At 45.8% G+C, this 20,618-nt stretch overlaps 1 protein-coding gene across 2 annotated transcripts; it reads left to right on the top strand.

Moving 5' to 3' along the window:
- Positions 1-761: 761 nt before the first annotated feature.
- On the top strand, positions 762-19,847 carry CPNE9 (copine family member 9). Of its 2 annotated transcripts, XM_059161614.1 has the most exons (20): positions 762-1,192; positions 1,729-1,769; positions 1,884-1,930; positions 2,030-2,133; positions 2,612-2,648; positions 3,152-3,228; positions 7,109-7,172; positions 7,288-7,391; positions 7,640-7,744; positions 9,369-9,410; positions 9,730-9,805; positions 9,914-9,967; positions 10,381-10,442; positions 11,157-11,203; positions 12,113-12,294; positions 12,551-12,678; positions 16,655-16,757; positions 17,329-17,386; positions 17,767-17,840; positions 19,453-19,847. In XM_059161614.1, the coding sequence occupies exons 1-20, from the start codon at positions 873-875 to the stop codon at positions 19,636-19,638; spliced, it is 1,911 nt and encodes a 636-aa protein (XP_059017597.1). In that variant the 5' UTR covers positions 762-872; the 3' UTR covers positions 19,639-19,847. The 2 variants fall into 2 exon arrangements, with proteins under 2 accessions (XP_059017597.1, XP_059017599.1); XM_059161616.1 differs by lacking the exons at positions 762-1,192; positions 1,729-1,769; positions 1,884-1,930; ... (1 more) ...; positions 2,612-2,648; positions 7,109-7,172 and having other exon boundaries at positions 3,156-3,228.
- The last annotated feature ends 771 nt before the right edge of the window (positions 19,848-20,618 follow it).

The following is a 20,618-nucleotide window of genomic DNA, read 5'->3' on the forward strand; positions in this document are numbered from 1 at the left end:
AGCCGGATGCAGGACTCGATCCTAGCACCCTGAGATCAGGACCTGAGCCGAAGGCAGCGGCTTAACCCATTGAGCCACCCAGACGCCCCGGGATACTTCATTTTTAACAAGTTCTGCAGGTAGCACAGTTCTGGTACAGGTGACTTGCAGCCCTTAGCTATGGAGCCCTGACTTTGGTGGAGGGACTGGCTTCTGGGGCTTTGGAGGCAGTAATTGGTGTGGGGAGAATGGATCTGGCTGACTACCACCCTCATCTGCAGTGTGACCTAGATAGGACAGATTGCATCCTCACAGTATGTCTGCATCTCTATCACCATAAGTCAGAGTTCAAAGACATGGGCAAAGGGCTTTTCAGAGTGCTATCACAGCTGCCGTTTTGTGAGTTCTGGCTCAACACAAAAGAGGTCATCGATGTGATTGCCCAGAGGAAGGAAATAATACTGGTGAACATTTCTTTAGTACTTACTGTGTACAATCTCCCTGAGCTAAGCCCTTTATGTGGATTATATCAAAATTTTACAACACATCAAGTAGATGCTATTCTGGCCTTTCACTGATGGGACTGAGCCACAGAGATGTTGAGTAACTCACCCAAGGTCACACAGCTAATAAAAATAAACGAAAAACTCTTTCTATTTGGAGACCTAGGTAGGGCGGAAGTGGGAAGAGGAAAAAGCAGATTGTTAAGGGAGCAGCTCAGGAAGAGGAAGTGTCCCCAACGCCCACCAGACGCCCCAAACCCTTCAGCACCGCGGACAGTTCTGGGGGGGGTGTTTGTTTTCGCCAGGGTGAAACGGGCTGGGAGGAGTCTCCCAAGGTATGGGCTTGATTTAGGGTTGGGGTAAGGTTCCCCGCCGGCTGAGGCTGCTCCAATGGGGCGGGGGCCGCCTGCAGGGCCGGGCGGGGCTAGGTTACCATCTGGAGTCGCTGCCGCCCGGCGGCCACAGTCAAGGCGCAATCCGCGGGAGTGCAAGCAGGGCTGGAGGAGTGCAGACGCCGCCGCGGCCGCCACCACCGCCGCCGCTACTGCGGCGGCACCTGAACCAACCCCACCACTGCCGCCGCCCCTAGCCCTGGCAGCCCCTCTCTCACAGCCTCCAGCAGCTCCGGCCACTCGACCAGCCATGTCTCTCAGTGGAGCCTCTGAGCGCAGCGTCCCGGCCACCAAGATTGAAATTACCGTGTCCTGCCGGTGAGCCACCACGCTGGGGAGGGCGTAGGCACTGCCCCTGCCCCAATTGGCTCTGGGGCTTAGAGCGGGCAAGGGCCAGATCCCAGGGGGAAAGAAGCATCCAGGGCCGGAAAATCTCAGATTCAGACTTAGGGGAGACTATGGAGGGTTCAGGGAGGGGGTTTCTTTGAACAGCTCCACCCGCAAATAAAAGCTCAGCCTGCGGGTTCAAGGAACGGGTCGCGGGGATCCAATAGGATCTAGGTTCCAGGAGGACAAAGTTCTGGGGCTAACCCTCTTTCCTGGACTCTTGAAGACAGTGTGGAAGCATAGATAATAAGTCTTGAGCCGATATTTTTTTGGTGCTGTCCAGGGTGCTGACAACGCGGACCACCTCCCCATCCCACCCCTAACAACTCTCCACTGGGTATAGTAATGGGTGAAGGAGATGCGATTTGAGCCCCATGTCTCCTTCGGATGCCCGGCTCAGGTCAGAGTCCAAGCACTGGGCTCCAGAATGACCCATCCTCTGTCCGTCTGTCTGTTGCCTTTTCTAGGAACCTGCTGGACCTCGACACCTTCTCCAAGTCTGACCCCAGTAGGAGGCGCCAGGGAAGGGAGGGGGAACTAGGGTCCGGGCGCGACTGAGGGGTGGGGAGAGGTTCAGGCCAACCTGACTTCCTACCTTCCCCGCCTCCACTCTCGCCTGCAGTGGTGATGCTTTACACGCAGAGCCGGGCCAGTCAGGAGTGGCGAGAGGTGAGTCCAAGAGCCCTCTCTTAGCCAAGAGCTGCCCCCCACCCACCCCATCACTTGCCCGCTGGTTGGCCCCATGCTTACTCTCCGCCCCCTATCCAGTTTGGCCGGACAGAGGTGATCGACAACACGCTGAACCCAGACTTTGTGCGCAAATTCGTCCTCGACTACTTCTTTGAGGAAAAGCAAAACCTGCGCTTTGATGTGTGAGCCCCGCCCAGAATCCTGGGTTGGATTTCCCCCTCCCCCGAACCTGGATCTACACAAGATTCTGGCAGGCTCCTCCCCAACCCTGCCTCCCAGCCTGGCTCCTCCACCAGGCCTTTAGTCCCACTCTGAAGGCCTTCACTCTAGTCTTAGCTCTGTCCCCAACTCTAGCTTGGCCCTGTCCTTAGGTCAGATCCAATCCAGTTCACTTCCCAAACCTGGCTGGGCCCAAAGCTTTGCACCCTAATTTAGCTCAGGCTCCATCAAGAGGCCCTGGTATAACTCCATCCCCAGCAGGCCCCAGACTTAGCCTTGTCCCTGACTCTCTGTGACCCTGACTCCTGCCCTAAAGGAGAACCTGACTGAATTTGGATCCAAGGCTGCCCCTCACAATTTTAAACAGGATTCAAAACTCGACCACTTTTCTAGACTGTCTCTCACCAGCCCCGGCTTACGCTGGTTCTACTCTCTTCCCAGATACAACGTTGACTCCAAAACCAACATCTCCAAACCGGTGAGCGAACATCCCCTCGCAGACTGGCCACGCACACAGGAGGCGCTCAGTGTGTTAAACGACCTTCCTTAGAACCCTCCTACACCTCAACCCCAACTCTAACTTCTTGGGCCCCAAATCCAGCTACCTGCCCTTCCTCCCCTGCTCTTGCCTCTTGGTTTCCCACCCATGCCTTTTACTCATTGTTCCTCTTCCCTCTTGGCCACCTTTGGAACACACAGAAGGTGAGGCTGAACGGGGCTGGCTTTGGGAGGGTGGGGTGTGGAATGGAAGGTGAGGTGTGGGATGGCATTGTGGAGAGCAACTTAAACTGACAGCAGAAACAAGAAGCAGAATTGGCCTGGGGACCTCCTTCCCTCTTCTTTAAAGCATGGGCAGGATGATGTTTCTAGGGTTCTGCCATCCTGGAACACACTGGTTGGTGCAGCAGTATCACCAGGGCTAGGCTGGGACTCTGCATCCCCAGCCCCTCCTGGCCTTCTTGACTCCATGTCCTGGTGCAGGATTTCCTGGGACAAGCATTCCTGGCCCTGGGAGAGGTGATCGGAGGCCAGGGCAGCCGTGTAGAGCGAACCCTCACGTAAGCTGAACAAAAAGGGGTGCTGGGGAAAGGGTGGGTGCCTCCAAATTTTCCTCCCAAAGATGCTGCTGACCCAATAGCAGTGAAGGCTGAGACTCCCCCTGGTCAGGAGCCTTCAGTGGCTCTCATCACCCTCCTGGGAAAGACCAATGTCCAGGGCTCCATTCAAGTCAGTCTCAGGACTGATACGTTTTGTTTTGTCCTCTCTCTGTCTCTGTCTTTATCTGTCTGTCTCTGTCTCTCTCATCTCAGTCTTTTTCTAAGTCTGAATCTACCCTTAAGGTCCACTTCTAAGCTTTTTTCCTCTGGGAAGCTTACTCTCACTTAATCAATACCCCTGGAATTTCCATTACATTTACTCACTAAATATTTATCAACGTGTTTTGTATGCCATACCCTGTGCTAGGCACCAGAGACTCATCCATTCCATAAATACTACTGGGCATATATTCTATGTCAGCGACTGTTCAAGGGACTTGGGTTGTAAAGATGAACATAACAAAGGTTCCTGCCCTCAGGGAACTTATACTATAGAAGGTGGGGGAGAAACTGTACAAAATTGACACAACAAGTAAGTAAATTATATTGGAAGACATCAAGTGCAATGGGAAAAAGGCAAAGTAGAGCAGAATTAGGAAGATCGTAAAGGCTGAGTGGTGGGACTTGCAATATTCTGCAGAGTGGTTGAGTAGGTTTTATGGAGAGGTAACTTTAGAGCAAATACCTGGACGAAGTAATGAAATGAGCTATGCAGATACCTGGATATGGGATGTTCCAAGCAGAGGAAGCTGCCAGGGCAAAAGCCTGATATGTTCAGAGAGCAGCACAGAGGCCAGTGTGGCTATACCCAAGTGAGCAGGAGGAAGGAAGAGATGAGATTGGAGAGTTAACAGTTTAGGGCCTTGTGGCCACTGTAAGGATTTTAGCTTTTACTCTGAGTTGGGAGTCACTGGAAGGCTCTGAAGAAAGGAGTGACATGATCTGACTATGTTTTCAAAAAATGAAAATGCTGGATTGAGAATAAACCTTGGGCAGGTGAAGAGAGTAGCATGTATCCCACTGGAAAGCCATTACAGTAATCCAGGGTGGCAGCAGTAAAGGAGAGAAATGGTCAGATCTGGATATAACTTGAAAGTGTAGCCAACTGATTCCTGGCAGGTTGAATATGGATGTGAGAGGAGAAGAGGAGTCATGGATGACACCAAACCCTTTGGCCTGAACACCTGGAAGGATGGAGTTGCCATAAATAAGATGGTTAAAAAGAAAAAAAGAAAAGAAAAGAAAAAAGGAGGGAGATGTATGTTGTGGGGGGATTTAATCAGGAGTTCAGTCTGACTCCTGTTGAATTTGATAATTTTTTTAGACATCCTGTCAGATATGTCAAATAGGCAGTAAAATACATGAGTTGTAGATGCTCTTTCAGACCCGGAGACTAGATGAAATCACCAAGGTAGTGAGCAGAGAAAGAAAGGACCAAACACCAAGACTCCATGAAATGGAACTAGAAAAGAAGACTGAGAAGGAGCATTTATGAAGTAGGAGGAGGACCAAAAGAAGGGGTGTTATCTTGGAGGCAAAGTGAAGGTCGTGTATTGAGGAGAGAGTGACCAACCATGTCAAATGCTGCTGCAGGTCTGAAGTTCTGAAGGAAGAGGTGGGGGTGGTCGCCTGGTTGGAGAGGTTTAGAATAGAGTGGAAGAGAGGAATTGAAAGTCAAGAAATCTTTCAAGGGGTTTTGCTGCAACGAAAAGAGAAAAAGAGGTGTGGTTAGGGAAGGAAGTGAGGTCAGAATAGGTTTGCATTTTTTTTTTTTAACGATTTTATTTATTTATTTGACAGATCACAAGCAGGCAGAGAGGCAGGCAGAGAGGGAGGGGAGACGCAGGCTCCCTGCTGAGCAGAGAGCCCCATGCAGGGCTTGATCCCAGGACCCTGAGATCATGACCTGAGCCGAAGGCAGAGGTTTTAACCCACTGAGTCACCCAGGCGCCCCTAGGTTTGCATTTTTTAACATGAGAAAAATTATACCACATGTGTATGTTAAGGGGAATGACCCAGTATAAACTGAAAAAATTGACATAATAAAAAAAAAAAAGGAGAGAATTGCTGGAATGATGTCCATGTACAGGCAAGAGGGTGTAGAATGTAGCACACAGTAGAGGGATAAATAGGCACACGGATAGTCATTTATAGCAACAGTTGCGTGGGTGAAGATACTGAAGGCAAGGTAGGTGTGGTGGTAGGTCTGTGGACATTCTCTTCTGGTTGCTTCAGTTTTGTCAGTGAAGTAGGAAACAAGGTCACTGGCTAAGTAAGGATGGGGGAGGAGGCTTTCCGGGTTTGTGGAGAGAGGAGGAGTGAAACTGCCCTCTAGCAGAACCGGAGAGTAAAGTATGATTAAGGACCCTCTTGAGGTTTTCGGTCATGCATTTAAAATGAGACCAGTTGGGGGCGCCTGGCTGGCTCAGTCAGTAGAGCATGTGATTCTTGATCTCAGGGTCATGAGTTTGAGCCCCATGCTGGGTGTAGAGATAACTCAAATAAATAAGAAGTAAAAAAAAAAAAAAAAAAAAAAGAAAGAAAGAAAAAAGTGAGACCTGTTAACAAGATTGTGTGTTTTCCTCTGGCCTTATTCAGCTGCACATGTGCAGTACAGGTTAGGCAGAGAACTGGATTTAACTAGGGCTGTGGTTCTGCCAATAAGTATACTGAAGTGACAGAAAGGCAGTAGATAAAGGGTAGGTTGCAAAGAAGCAATTATAATCATTGACTGGAACTCACACTGGGTAAGGAGGTGAGGGAAAACATTAGGGAGACAATAGAGAGAAAGCAGTAAGACTTGGTCCTGGGTGTGCAGGTGAAGAGTCCCTATACTCCTCACACTCTTTTTAAAGCACAAGGAGTCAAAAATTAAAGTAGTGAAAGAAATAGTTCCACAATTCATGTCAAAGATGAGAAAAATCACTTAGTAAGTTGGAACCAGGTCTTGAACCCAGAACACTCCTGACCTAGCTTCCTCTCTGCCACACTTGGGACCCTTTGGAGTCAGGATTCACAGGCTCATATCAGCAAGGTCCCTGACCACTTGGAGATCCAAGGCAAGGCAAGTTGGGGATGAGTGTCCTAATATGTACTTTTCAAATACATGGAAGTGTCCCTTCTTGGGTCAGGAGAGGATAAGGCTTCGCCTGTCTTTTTTATTTCACTCTTCACATTTTATTTCACTCTTCAGAAAGCACATCATCTTTGATATAACAAAACAGCCTTTTGCTCTGGGTCTGATTAGAAATTCTTCCTCATTCAGCACTGCTACATCATACTCTACTTGCCTATTGCCTTGGACATCCCACCTCCCTCTGGAAGCTCCCTGAGGGAACAGTCTAGCAGAAATAGAGTGCCAACTGGCTAGTTCATACCTAACACAGTGCCTGACATATAGTAGATACCAAGGTCTGCTTTGAGAAATTTAATCACCTTCATATCAATAACACTTCCCAATTGCTTGTCCTTCCATGCACTCATTCAGATCTTTTCACAACCCCAAGAAGTTGGCGTGATTCCCATTTCATATAGAGGGAACTAGGACCCCCAAAGAGGAAATAAATTACTCAGGACTTTAAATCCTATGTCTTTCCCACACTACCATTATAACATATCCACCTAGGCCAGATTAGCCCCTGTCTTTCAGACTACAGACCCCTTCCCTATCAAAGTCAGGCCCTTCCCCACAAGGAACCACACAGGGCAGAAAGAGATACATTTAGGAGAATGTTAGAAAACAGCATAGTGAATCCCCTGTCCCACCTAATCCCAGATTGGCTACCCCATTCTTCATTGCCTACTCTCCCTCCCCTCACAAAGAGGCTTTTTCTGCTTCCAGGGGTGTACCAGGCAAGAAGTGTGGGACCATATTGCTGACTGCAGAGGAGCTTAGCAATTGTCGGGTTAGTAAGGGCCATATGCTAGACCCACAAGGCTTCCTTCTCTCCTAAACTATCTTTAGTGGACTGTTTGAGGCTATGAGCAATTTGGGTGTCAACAGCCAAATTTCATCCCTAGGACATTGCCACCATGCAACTGTGTGCAAACAAGCTGGACAAGAAGGATTTCTTTGGGAAGTCAGACCCTTTCCTTGTGTTCTATAGGAGCAATGAAGATGGCACGTGAGTCGATGTCTTCTCCAGTGGCACCTACCCCTGCCCTACTGTGCTCATGGGCCCATTACGGCTCTCAGGCTGGAGGTGGGGCGTCTTAGACTCTACTAGGACCTGAATTCAGAATTTACTCAAGGCAGCACACAATATGTGCTCAACAAGTGGGGAAATCCCAGGAATCTCCAAGAGTATGAGGTCCTATCTCTGGGCTCAGTCCTGCCCCCAAGGCAGGTTCCAGTCCTCTTGTTCCTCTCCAGGTTCACCATTTGCCACAAGACAGAGGTTGTGAAAAACACACTGAATCCTGTGTGGCAACCCTTCAGCATCCCTGTGCGGGCACTGTGCAATGGAGACTATGACAGGTCTGCTTCAGTGTAAATTAGGGAGTAAGGGAACAAGGGCATGAGAATGGGATTCCTGAGGCCCAATATGCTGGCGGAAGTGTCACAATAGTTTTGGAGGATCCTTCTTGGTGAGACAGAGTTTTAGGCATAGAGATAGGTAGATGGGGAAGCAAATGGATGGCCACATAGATGGATAGGATGGATGGGTTGATAGGTAGATGAAAGGGCAAATGAACAAAGGAATACACAAGATACATGGATGGAGAGTCAGATGGTTGGATAAGCTGGTGAATGGATGGATAGGTATATGGAGGGCTGTGTACAAGGACTGGTGGATGGGTAGAAGGGGAGATGGATGAATGGATAACAGATAAGTGGATAAGTGAACTCATGGGAAGATCATTACATGGACAAATGATGGATGGATTAATGGATGAACAAACAGATGGATGGGTATATGAGAGATTATTAGATGGTTGGAGAGGCAGAGGGATGACTGAAAAAGCAGGAGGATAAATAGGTAGAGCAAAAGGTAGATTTGTAAATGGATGGTAGATGGATGGAAGGATCAGTAGATTAATTAGTTGATTAATGAAAGTGAAGTAGATGGATAGGCTGACCATATGAATTAATAAATGGACAGTATGAAGACAGGTGAGTAGGTGGAAGGATGGATGGGCACACAGATGGATGGATATTGTAAATGAATGGATGATCATATGGACAAATGTGATAGATGGGTATTTGGTTAGAGAGCTGAATGGACACAGAGATGGATGCTTGGGTACATCAGTAAGTCAGTGAATGCCTGGACGTATAGTTAGATGGGTGGATAAAGAAAGGGATTAAAAGGTTTTTAGATTGGCAAATGTATGGGTAAATGGGTGGCTTCATGGATAGAGAGTTGTAACTGCAACACAGATATATGGACATACAGGAGGACTTAGGCATAGTACTTTATTTTTTTTTTTTAAAGATTTTATTTATTTATTTGACAGAAATCACAAGTACACTGAGAGGCAGGCAAAGAGAGAGAGAAGGAAGCAGGCTCCCTGCCGAGCAGAGAGCCCGATGTGGGACTTGATCCCAGGACCCTGAGATCATGACCCGAGCCGAAGGCAGCGGCTTAACCCACTGAGCCACCCAGGCGCCCTAGGCATAGTACTTTAGAACAAAGTCTTTGGAACCAGAATATCTGAGTTTAAATCTCAGCTCAATCATTTACTAGTTATGGTCCTTAGTCAAGTTACTGGTTTTTGGTATCCCAGTTTCCTTATCCAAAAATAAGAATAAAAGTACTTACTTTATAGTAAGTACTTACTTTATAGGATGGTTCCTAAATCAAATGAGTCAATCTACACAAGCACTAGTAGCAATGCCTAGAATATAGTAAGACTCAACAAGTAGTAAAGAATAGTAATAGTGGTACAAAGAGCAATAGAAGAAACAATGGCAGCAGCAATATAGTTGGGTATGTGCAGGGACTGATGAATGAATAAACAGGATGGATGGACTGGTGGGAGAAAGGTTAAAGGAAAAACAGGTGGGTGTATGGAAGGATGATTTGTGTGTGTTTAAGTAGGTGAGGGTGTCTCTAGGATTTATCATACACGCTAGCCTATGTTTATCTCCTGCATTGCAGAACAGTGAAGATTGATGTGTACGACTGGGACCGGGATGGAAGGTAGAACTGCCCCACATAGTACTGTCTTCTCTTGCAGTTAATTCAAACTGTTTTCTCTAATACATAGTACATTCACTAGGAACCCAAAGTGGCCTTAGGAGTCAAGAAGGGTGATAATAGATGCCAGGACCTTGAGTACAACTGACCCTCTCAGTTGCATCTTCCTTCTTTCGCCCTTAACTTGGCCTCTCTTCTGGCCCCAACCCCAGTGCCCTGCAGCCCAAGTAGAGGCAGGGGATAGTGGGAACAAAAGACTAGTTTCAGGGCTGGCTCCAAGTCAACAGTAGCTACTGCTCACCCACCCCTGGCCTCACTGCAGCCATGACTTCATCGGTGAGTTCACCACCAGCTACCGGGAGCTGAGCAAGGCCCAGAACCAGTTCACAGTGTATGAGGTGAGAACTCCAGCCCTGTCCAGGTTGCCCAGGCCTTCCATCCTGGTATGCTTAGTCTGTAGTTCCCTTCCTCTGTTTCCCACCTTCACTGTTCTCTTCTTTACCTAGGTACTTAATCCTCGGAAGAAATGTAAGAAGAAGAAATATGTCAATTCAGGAACTGTGAGTACTCCCTGGAGCTCTGGCCCTCCCTAGATCCTTCTGTTTCTATTCCCATTGACATTACATATGACAAATGTTGGGGGAAGGCTGTGAGCACGGATTACTTGGATATAGTAATGTTGGGTCCAAGGACTTCATTTAAGTTTCTTTTTTCTTTTGATTTCTCACCTGAGGAAAACTGTTTGCTTATTACTGTTTTGCAGAATTTAAAAAAAAAAAAAACTTAAGTTGTATTTCCCAATTTAATACACTTTTGGAAATCAAAATCTGCTTCTGACAGCTTCCTCTTTTTTGCCCTTTCAGAAATTAGATAGGGTTGGGGAGTGTGGGGTAGGGGATGGAATCATGTGCCTCTCTGCCTTCTGCCACCCAACTGCCCTTTCCAAAATAGCAGGGCTGTCTCTTTGTTCCAGGTGACACTGCTCTCCTTCTCTGTGGACTCCGAATTCACTTTTGTTGACTACATCAAGGGAGGGTGAGTCACAGGCCAAGTTCTGGGCTGAAAGATCAGCATTGAGTTACTTCCAGTTCCAAGCCTCAGTTTTCTTATTTATGAATGGTTAGGGTCCGTGGAGATAAACTTTTAAACGTTTGGCAAACTATAAAGTGCTCTGTAAAATGAATAATGTTCACCCTCTTAGTTTTCTTCATGAGGCTGACTTTTATACCTAGCTTCCAGTCCTCTTCCCTCCCATGGGAAGATGCGGGACAATGGCCCCAAGAACCTGATTGTGGTCCAGATAAAAATGATGGCCAGGCAACAGGAAGAGTGCAAGAGAGAGGGAAAACCCAAGCAGACCAAAGGGGACATTCCATTTGGCTCAGTAGTGGTAGGCAGGCCTGGCAAAAGTACTTTGCTTCTCTGAAGCTCACTTTTCTCTGATGCAAAATGGAGATGTTAAATACTACTTCAGGGCTATAGTAAAGATTAAGTTAAATGACGTAAATTACAGACACTTGTCACACAGTAGGTTCTGCTACTGATAGTGTGTGCTTTATGGACCATAGGATCTGCATCATCTGGGAGTTTGTTAGAAATGTAGAATTTCAGGCTCCACACAGACCATCCAGATCAGAATCTGCATTTTAACACTATCTCCAGGTGATTCATATGCACACTAGTGTTTGAGAAATCCTGATATAATATGTATTTGCCCCTCACTTCTCAATCCATCTATTTCCCCAACAGGACACAGCTGAACTTCACTGTAGCCATTGACTTCACAGCATCTAATGGTGAGGCATGGATGGGGGCGATGGCGTATGGAGGAATTCTAAGGAATTCATTAGAGATTGGCCTGGATTCTGACCTGGGGATAAGAATTCACCTACCCAGTGGCACCTGGGTGACTCAGTTGGTCAAGAGTTCACCTACCCAGTAAGCCCAGGCTTAAGGCAAAGCCTAGCCAGGCTGGTACTGGGACAGGAGTTTCAGGGAGAGATTATTGGGTATAATAGGGGATGGAAGGTAAAAGAAAATAGGGCTTCAATTTTAAAAAGTTGAAAGGAGAAATACCTCAGGAAGTGGATGAGTAAATGAATGGATGGGAGATAATAGAGGTATAAGGAGAAATGAAGCAGTAAATGAGTGAGTAATAACTGGGTAGGTAAATAGATGAATAAAACAAGTAGGTAGATGGGTTAGTGAGTGAGTACAGTAGGTTGAACAAGTGGATGAATGACTAGGTATGCAGGTGGACAAATGGACTGATGATTAAGTTGGAGAAATAACAGGTAAATAGAATAATGAATGAGTGGATAGGTGGATGAATCCATTTGAAGACAGAATGACAGACAGAATGAATTAAAATGAATAGTAATGATGGGTGGGTGGTAGTTGGATAGATACTGGATATGAGAATGGAGAGGAAGATGGACAGAACTAGGTCAGTAGATTGAAAGATGAATTTATGCTCAGTGGATGGGATAATGGATATGTGTGTAAGTGGATAAATTGATGGATAGATATAGGGATTGGTAGATGGATGGAGGGGAAAATGAACATACGGATGACTGGGAAAAATAATGAGGGAGTACATTGGGTAAAGAGTGAGTGAATGGATAGGTGGATAGACATATACATGGACAGGTGAATAGATAAATGATCAAGGTGACCAAAAGGCTGGGGGTCCTCTGTCCCTACAGGGAATCCTCTGCAGCCCACCTCCCTGCACTACATGAGTCCCTACCAACTCAGCGCCTACGCCATGGCCCTCAAGGCAGTAGGAGAAATCATCCAGGACTATGACAGTGACAAGCTCTTTCCAGCTTATGGCTTTGGGGCCAAAGTGCCTCCAGAGGGACGGATCTCCCACCAGTTTCCCCTGGTATAGTACAGGCCAGAGCCTACACTCCATGCCTTGGCATCTGGTCCACTCAAATTGGTGAATTTCTTCTCAGGGTCAAGTACCTGCAGAGGACCAGGAAACTATGAGAGGGGAGCAGAGCAGGGAGGGGAGCAGGACTGGAGTTTGGAGGGGAGCATGAGAGAGAAAGATGGGGAAAAAAAGGAGTGAGCTGGGATCAGAGTACTCCTGGGTATACCCTGCATGGCTCAGCCCAACAAAGCATCTTCCCCGACAGAACAACAATGAGGAGGATCCCAACTGTGCAGGGATTGAAGGTGTGTTGGAGAGCTACTTTCAGAGCCTGCGCACAGTGCAGCTCTATGGGCCCACCTACTTTGCTCCTGTCATCAACCAGGTGGCCAGGTAAGGAAACTGGGTGGGGGCTGGAAGGAATGAGGGGACCCAGGCAGGGGACTGATTTTCCAAGGACAGTTAAGACCACTCTTGGGTGAACCTGGGCTTTGGGGAAAGAGTAAAATTTTCAGTGTTGTCCAGGCTCTGATAATAAAGAGATAAATGCCTTATTCTGGGGTAGTAAGGTGTCAACAAACTACACCAACTCCACTCTCTGGCATCAACAATTGAGGCCTCAAGTTTGGGGCAAAGAAAGATGGTCCTATAGCACAATGGTTAAGGCACAAGCTTTGGCATCACACCTGGCTCCACCCCTCACTAACCATGTGACCTTAAGCAACTCAGCCTAAGTCCCCATTTTATCCCTATAAATGGGTATAATAATAGAAAACAATAGCACTTATTCATAGGATTATTGGGAGGTTAAAATTAGATAACAAAGTAAGAATTATTAGCACAGTGTCTGGCCCATAGTAAGTGCTCAATAAATGGTAGATTTAAAAAAATAGAAAAGTAACTTCTAAAAATAGAAGACTAACTCCAGGGTTCCTGGATGGCTCAGTCAGAAGTATGTGACTCTTGATCTCAGGGTTGTGAGTTTGAGCTCCACGTTGGGTGTAGAGATTATTTAAATGAATAAATAAATAAAAGCTTTTAAAAAACTCCAAATTTTTAGAATAAAAAAAACAAGATCACATATCAAGTCACTTTTTAAAATGCAAATAAAATAAAATGACAGAACTAAAACTAAACATATGTCATTAAATATAAATTGGGTAAGTTCACCTATTAAAAGAAATAGATTCGGGGCGCCTGGGTGGCTCAGTGGGTTAAAGCCTCTGCCTTCGGCTTGGGTCATGATCCCAAGGTCCTGGGATCGAGCCCCGCATCGGGCTCTCTGCTCAGCGGGGAGCCTGCTTCCCTTCCTCCCTCTCTGCCTGTCTCTTTGCCTACTTGCGATCTCTGTCAAATAAATAAATAAAATCTTTAAAAAAAAAAAAAAAGAAATAGATTCTCTGATTGAATAAAACAATGAAATAATAAATAACCCCTACAAAATGCTGAATGGAAGAGACCCAGCTACAACAAAGTACTTCAGAAAGCTTGAAAGTAAAAAGATTAAACAAAAAAAGAGAATACAAATGGAAGGATTTCAAGGAGATTTATATGCCTATAGACTTCCCTTTTCCCTAATAAAGATTGTTTATGTAATTCATAACAAGGATAATAGTTTCTTTCAATTATGAAAGTAACATAACATTGCTGTAAAAAAATTTTCAAGGATGGAGAAATGAAATAAGAAATCACCCAGAATATGGCTCATGGGAATATGGATGTATATACAGTTCTTGACAGTATTTTTCCTTATGAATCCATAATTGCAGTCAAGTTACATGCAAGGGCGCCTGGCTGGCTCAGTCAGAAGAACATGTGACTCTTGGCCTCTGGGTTCTGAATTCAAGACCCACACTGGGTGTAGAGATTACTAAAAATGTTAATTAATTAAAAAATACATTTAATATTTCACTACTGATCTTTTCACTTAATATTGGAGATCAAGCATATTTTTGTTATTATCAAACAGATTTATTAATTTTATCTTAGTTCATTCATTCGTTCATTGAATAAACATTCAATAAAGAGGCAATGTAGCATGAATGTGGGCTGTGGAGCCAGATTAGCTAAGTCAATATACCCACTCTACCACTCCCTAGCTGTGTGAATTTGAGCAAGACCCTGAACCTCTCTATGCCTGTTTCCTCAATTGTAAAATGGCAATAATAATAGCAATATCATAGGGCTCTTGTGAGGGTTAACTAAGTTAATATATGTTAAGCACTTAGTGCCTGACACATCATAACTGCTATAACCGTTAGCTGTTACTGTTACTATTATTATCATTATTACTATTCAAAGGGCATCTGCTGTATGCTCAGTTCTCTGCTGGGGCACTGGAGACTTACAGATGAATCACATCTAGTCTCTGCCCTTGGGAGCTCCTGCCTTGGAGCAGGAGACAGAAATATAAATAAATCATTACTTTCCATAGGCTAGAGCTTCCCAGACTTTTCCACCAAGTTGCCTGTTGGCAAAGGCAAGTGATTGCTTCCCTCAGGGGACTCTTAGGGGCACAGCTGAAAGCAACAAGGCTGAAAATGTCTTTGAAGCCACCATATTTATCTTAAAAATCAGGCAAATTTTACATTTTCCTCATTCTGTGTCCATGTGTGCTTTAATTTAGAGGGGGAAAAAAGGTGTTTTAAGTATATGTCGAGTCATCTAGCTTTATCCACCAGATCATACAGCAGAATGGATGCTCCAGGTATCCTGTGAACTTGGGTCTCCCTGGGCACACGTGCTGGTACCCTCATGGATGTGAAAACCCATGTGGAAGGGCTGACAGCCTATCTTGGTGGGTGGTATCCTAGAAGGCAGAGGGAGAAGAGGGGTGGGTATAACCTAGTCTGAAAGACCCAAGGAGCCTAACTTTCAGAGGGGAATGGGTCTAGAGGGCAAGTTGGACTTTATCAGAGAAAGAGATGCAGAGTAGGCCTGGCAGAAGGAACAGCATGTGAAAAACACAGAGTTACAGAAGGGCAAGCTCAGGAAACAGTAAACAGTATATTACAACCAGAATGTACAATGTCTATGGAGTGTATCCAAAGAAAAGGCCAGGAACTGAGAGTGAAGGAATCAAGAGCTCAGGCTTTAGGCTTAGTTGTGTTCTTTTACTGAGCACTTGAAATGGAGCTTGGGTCAGCAAGAAACCAAATATTTACTTCTATTTTTTTAAAAGATTTTATTTATTTATTTGACAGAGATCACAAGTAGGCAGAGAGGAAGGCAGAGAGAGGGGTAAGGAGGCTCTCTGCTGAGCAGAGAGCCCAATGTGGGGCTCGATCCCAGGACCTGACTTCATGACCTGAGCTAAAGGCAGAGGCTTAACCCACTGAGCCACCCAGGTGCCCCTATTTACTTCTATTTAATGTAATTTAAATTTCAGTGGTCCCATATGGCCAGGGTCTGCCTTACTGGATAGTGCAACTCTGTCCTTTCCAACCTAAGGGCCTAAGACTAAAAGTTAAGAGACCAGGAGGTACCATGACCTTTGTGCTCTCTGACGGTCTCATTTTTCTTATATTTAAAATAAGGGACTGAACTTAATTACTTCTGAATCCTTCTCAGATAGACAAATCTTGGATTCAAAGATTAATGGTGAGAGAAGGAAAAAGGAGCTTAGGAGCAGCTGTTAGTCTGGCTAAGGACCCAGCAGCATAGGCAATGGGAGGTGGCCAACAGAGAGGAGAAGGAAGAAAGAGGAAATGGGTGAAAAAGGGAAGAAAGAAGGCCTTTAGCCTTTGGTCTTGCCCTTGTATAAAAACCAAATCTTTCTAGGGTCTGTCAAAGCCCTGTGTGATCTGGCCCCTACCCCATCTCAGCCACATGGTCCACTTTGCTTTCTGGGCTCCAGACACAGTGGGCTTCCTTCAGTCCCATCACAAGGCCCTTTTCTGTGCTGTTCCCTTTGTTTTTCCCCTTTGCTTAGCCTCTCCTTCATCCTTAGACATTATTTCCTTAAAGACACCTTCATTGACCTGCTGGACAATGTCAGGACCCCCTACTAGACACTGTTATAGCAGTGTTCCTGTCCATTACAGTACTCGTCACAAGAGTAATTACAGCTATTTCTGTGATTCTGGGATTCATGTCCTCCCTCAAGATGGCTGGGATGAATTTGTTTTTTCTCATTGTGTACCTCTGGTGCCTACTATAACACAGTAACTACCATAGTAAGTTCTCCATAAATGTTACTGGAGGGATATCAGATAGGGGCAGGCGTCCATGTCTGGGGAAGGAGCATGAGCTTCAGAAACCCCAATCCTTGCCTACTGCTTATACACTGGTGGTGGAAGGTTTAGGAGTAGGGTGTTCCCTTGGCCTGTCTGGGCTTTCAGCTGGATTCTGATCATGGACTCTCAACCAGGGCTGCAGCCAAGATCTCTGATGGTTCCCAGTACTACGTTCTACTCATCATCACCGATGGGGTCATCTCTGACATGACACAGACCAAGGAGGCCATTGTCAGTGTGAGTCTAAGGAGGAGGGATTGGCAAAAAGGGGCACTGTTAATAACTGTGAACAGTTTGAGATTTTACTCTACTTGCAAGCTAACAAATTAGCCCTTTAGTTTAATGGATGCTAGCAGAAGACATAAGACTCCTGGATCAGAGACAAAGAACTGTGTTATTCTCAGACATAGTAGTAGCTCAATTATCAGTATTTACTTTGATTGTAAGTCCCAGTTCCCACAAAATGATGTGAAGAGGGTTGAATGACACCTGGACCCACAGTGGGATGCATTATAGGTCAGAAATCCTAGCTTAGGGTATCTGAATCGTTTATAATGGGCAGTAAGCATGCCTGCCTTTGTTCTAGTGTGAGAAACAAAACTGCCCTTTGTTCCAAAGGAAGACACTATATCTTTCAAGGCTGTTTGATATGCAGACATCCTTGAAAAGATAGTTTGGAAAAAAGGGAATCAGTGCTTCCGCTTGCAAGATGTGCAGAAACATGATACATGCACAGAGAATTGTCCCCAGCAGGTACCTCCATTGTTATGACTGTTCACCCCAACCATTCAACCTCTTTCCCTCACAGGCCTCCTCACTGCCCATGTCTATCATTATTGTTGGTGTGGGACCAGCCATGTTTGAAGGTGAGTAGGATCAATGGTGTCCATGAATGAGACCAAGAACGGGGGAAAATATGGGAGGATCTGGGCACCCAGGTCCAAATCACATAAAGGAGAAAATGGGTGCCTGTGTTGGACCTTGGCCAAGTCAAAGACCTTCTCTGAACCTATTTCCTTATTATAACCAAGGCTGTTGATATGAATACTTCCTTCTTGGGGTTCCTTGGTGGGTAGAATGCATAGTAAGGCATAATAACAACTCCATAACAATGCCTAAAATTTGTTAGCACTCAAAAAAACCCACGAACTATTCCATGATGACCCCAAAGTAGAGCTAACAAGGAACGGGGTAGCATGGGCAGGAATGGGAGAGGGCGATCAGTTAAAGGGTGTCTTCTCTGCAGCAATGGAAGAGCTGGATGGCGATGATGTGCGCGTGTCCTCCAGGGGACGCTATGCAGAACGGGACATCGTTCAGGTAGATCTAACCAGGGAGAGGAAGTCATGGAGCCAAAAGGCACAGTGGGAAAGACAGGCTAAGTTGGAAGCCACTCTTCCATACTGTCTCCTTAGTCATCCACCTTTCTCCCCATTACTCTTTCAGCCGTTCTGCATTCATTGAACAAATTGTTTTTGAGGAACAGGCAGGTTGCTGCAGCCTTTCTGGATCCATAGTATAGGAGATCCTCAAAGCCCCCGCCCTCTAGTGGAGACAACAAATAATCACACAGCTAAATAGCTTACTAGATTGTGTTAAGTGCTCCAGAGGAGCAGCAAATGCCAATATGAGAGCCTATAACAGGGACCTGACTTAGCAGGGTAGTCAGGGAAAGCTTCTATAAGGAAGCTAAAACCTAAAGGAGAGTTGCTCTACCTAACATTGTAGGTAGAGAAGGAGCACATGCAAAGGCCCTGGGGCTCAGAAGAATTAGCCCAAACATGGAAAAGGCAATAGGCCAGGGTGGCAGGATTCCAGGAAATGTGAAGAAGAGGGGGCCAAGGCCTTGCTGGTTATGATGAAGATTTGTAGTTTTGTACTAAAGAATTAGAAACCTCTTGAAGGATTTTACCTAGGGGACTGAGATGGTCAGACTTGCATTTTAAGAGCTCTGCTGCATGGAGGATCAATAGCAGCAGGTTGAGAAAGAAAGCAAGTAGACAGACCTGTCAGTGAGGAAACCTCTGAAATAGTAGAGGAGAGATGACAGGGATCTGGACAGGGATGGAAGCAGTGAGGATGGAGAGAAGAAGCAGTTTCAACAGATTATTTAAGAAAATTTTAAAAGAGTTGATGCTTCGATCAAATTGTTATGGGGAGGGAGGAAGACTGCAAGGATGACTCTGTTTTCTAGCTTGAGCAACTGACTGAGTGATAGTCCCACTTAATGGGAAAGGAAAGCCTTCCCTTGGGGAGGGGGAGGAACAGATTTGGAAAAAAGGGCCAGTTGCGAACTTTGAGATATCTAAGACAAGTGAATGGAAATGTGATATGGGCAACTAAATATGTGGCTCTAGACCTTTAAAAAAAGGCCAGGGATGGGAGTATAAATTTGGAAGTCATCAGAGTACAGTTTTTAAAGTCATGGAAGTATATGAAATCACCCAGGAGAGAAATGAGAGAAGTGACCAGGTTTAGGATCAGGTAGACCCAGAGGAATGGGGGTGAGGGGGAGGAGCATCCAGAAAGGAATGAAAAAATCCAGAAGAGTGTGGTATGTCAAGAGTGGGATGTGTCTAGGAACATTATAGTCAAATGTAATGAAAAGCTAAAGAGGAGTCAAGCAAGACGAAGACTGACAATTATTGCCCACTGGACTGATTTGGTAACATAAGGCCAATTACATTGGCGAGAGCAGTGTCAGTACTGTGTGAAGCCAAACAGGAATGGGTTGAAGGTATATAGAAGGTGAATAGAAAAGGGATGGGGAGAAAGCAAATGTAGAAAGCTGTCCGAGATAGGGGTGGGAAGAGATAGTGTTATATTTGGAAAGAGATGTTAGGAGTCAAAGAGGAAACCTCCTTAGTGCTCCCCTTCCCATTCCTCTCTTCCCTGGCCATTACCCACACCTGATTGTCTGTGCCTGTCCCAGTTCGTCCCATTCCGAGATTATGTTGACCGGTCAGGAAACCAGGTGCTGAGTATGGCCCGACTAGCCAAGGACGTGCTGGCTGAGATCCCAGAGCAGCTGCTGTCCTACATGCGCACCAGGGATATCCAACCTCGCCTCCCACCTCCTGCCAACTCCAGCCCAACCCCAGCTCCAGAACAGTCCTGAGGAGCCTACCTATTCAGTAACTAGCAGTCTGCCTACCTGCCCACCCACTGCTTCTGCTGAAAGCCAGAGGCACCTGGAGCCCTGGACCTTACTGAGTCCAGCTTGAAGGATCAGTGCTAGCTAGTTGAGCCTTCTGTCCCCTCACCCACAGAAAGGCCTGGCACTGTCACCACTTTCCTGCCTTTGTGCCAATAATAAAGTTGATCTTTACTCCACTTCTGTCTCATGGTTCTCAGGGAAGGAGCCTGGGGGAACTGGGGAACTGGGGCCATACCAAGAGAAGTGTGCAAAAACTGCTTCAGTTAAGGTCCATCCCCATCCTATCACCCATCCATCCAATCACTTCTTTTTATTTTTCCCATCCAATCACTTCTTCAGACATTCTTCAAGCACCTTAAGAAATGATAAATGAAACTTTGTGCACTTGTTTTTTTCTGAAGAGAGGCCCATAGCTTTCGTCAGGTTCTCAAAGGGGTTCCTGACCTCAAAAGGGGTCAGCTTTACAATGACTCTAACTCTGTTCTGATCCATGTATTCTGAATATTTTGTTTTGTTTTTAGATTTTTATTTATTTATTTGACACAGAGAGAGAGAGAGAGAGAGAGAGGGAGGGAGCACGGGAGCAAAGAAGCACACAAGCAAGAGGAGAGCAGACAGAGGGAGAGGGAGAAGCAGGCTCCCCACTGAGCAGGAAGCCCAATGCAGGACTCAATCCCAGGACTCCCAGATTATGACCTGAGCAGAAGGCAGTCGCTTAACAAACTGAACCACACAGGCACCCCATTCTGAATATTTTAATGAGGATAATAAAAACAGCTAAATACTTGAGTATTCGGTACATATGGAGGTGATTTACAAGCATACTCTTATTTAATCCTCACAAAAATCCTGTAAGGTAAGCACTATATTTTATCTCCACTTTATAAATCAGGAAACTGAGGCTCAGAGAGGTTAAATCACTTTTTGAAAAGAACTCATCA

The sequence above is a fragment of the Mustela lutreola genome, chromosome 2, assembly GCF_030435805.1.
Source record: "Mustela lutreola isolate mMusLut2 chromosome 2, mMusLut2.pri, whole genome shotgun sequence".
NCBI classification, from domain to species: Eukaryota; Metazoa; Chordata; class Mammalia; order Carnivora; family Mustelidae; genus Mustela; species Mustela lutreola.

What these genes read in the sequence shown, in the direction of transcription:
- CPNE9 (XM_059161614.1), top strand. Translation starts at nt 873, where the DNA reads ATGGGGCGGGGGCCGCCTGCAGGGCCGGGCGGGGCTAGGTTACCATCT. An exon ending in GGGACCAGCCATGTTTGAAG is followed by an intron (nt 17,387 to 17,766) that starts GTGAGTAGGATC and finishes TCTTCTCTGCAG; the next exon opens with CAATGGAAGAGCTGGATGGC. An exon ending in CAGAACGGGACATCGTTCAG is followed by an intron (nt 17,841 to 19,452) that starts GTAGATCTAACC and finishes TGCCTGTCCCAG; the next exon opens with TTCGTCCCATTCCGAGATTA.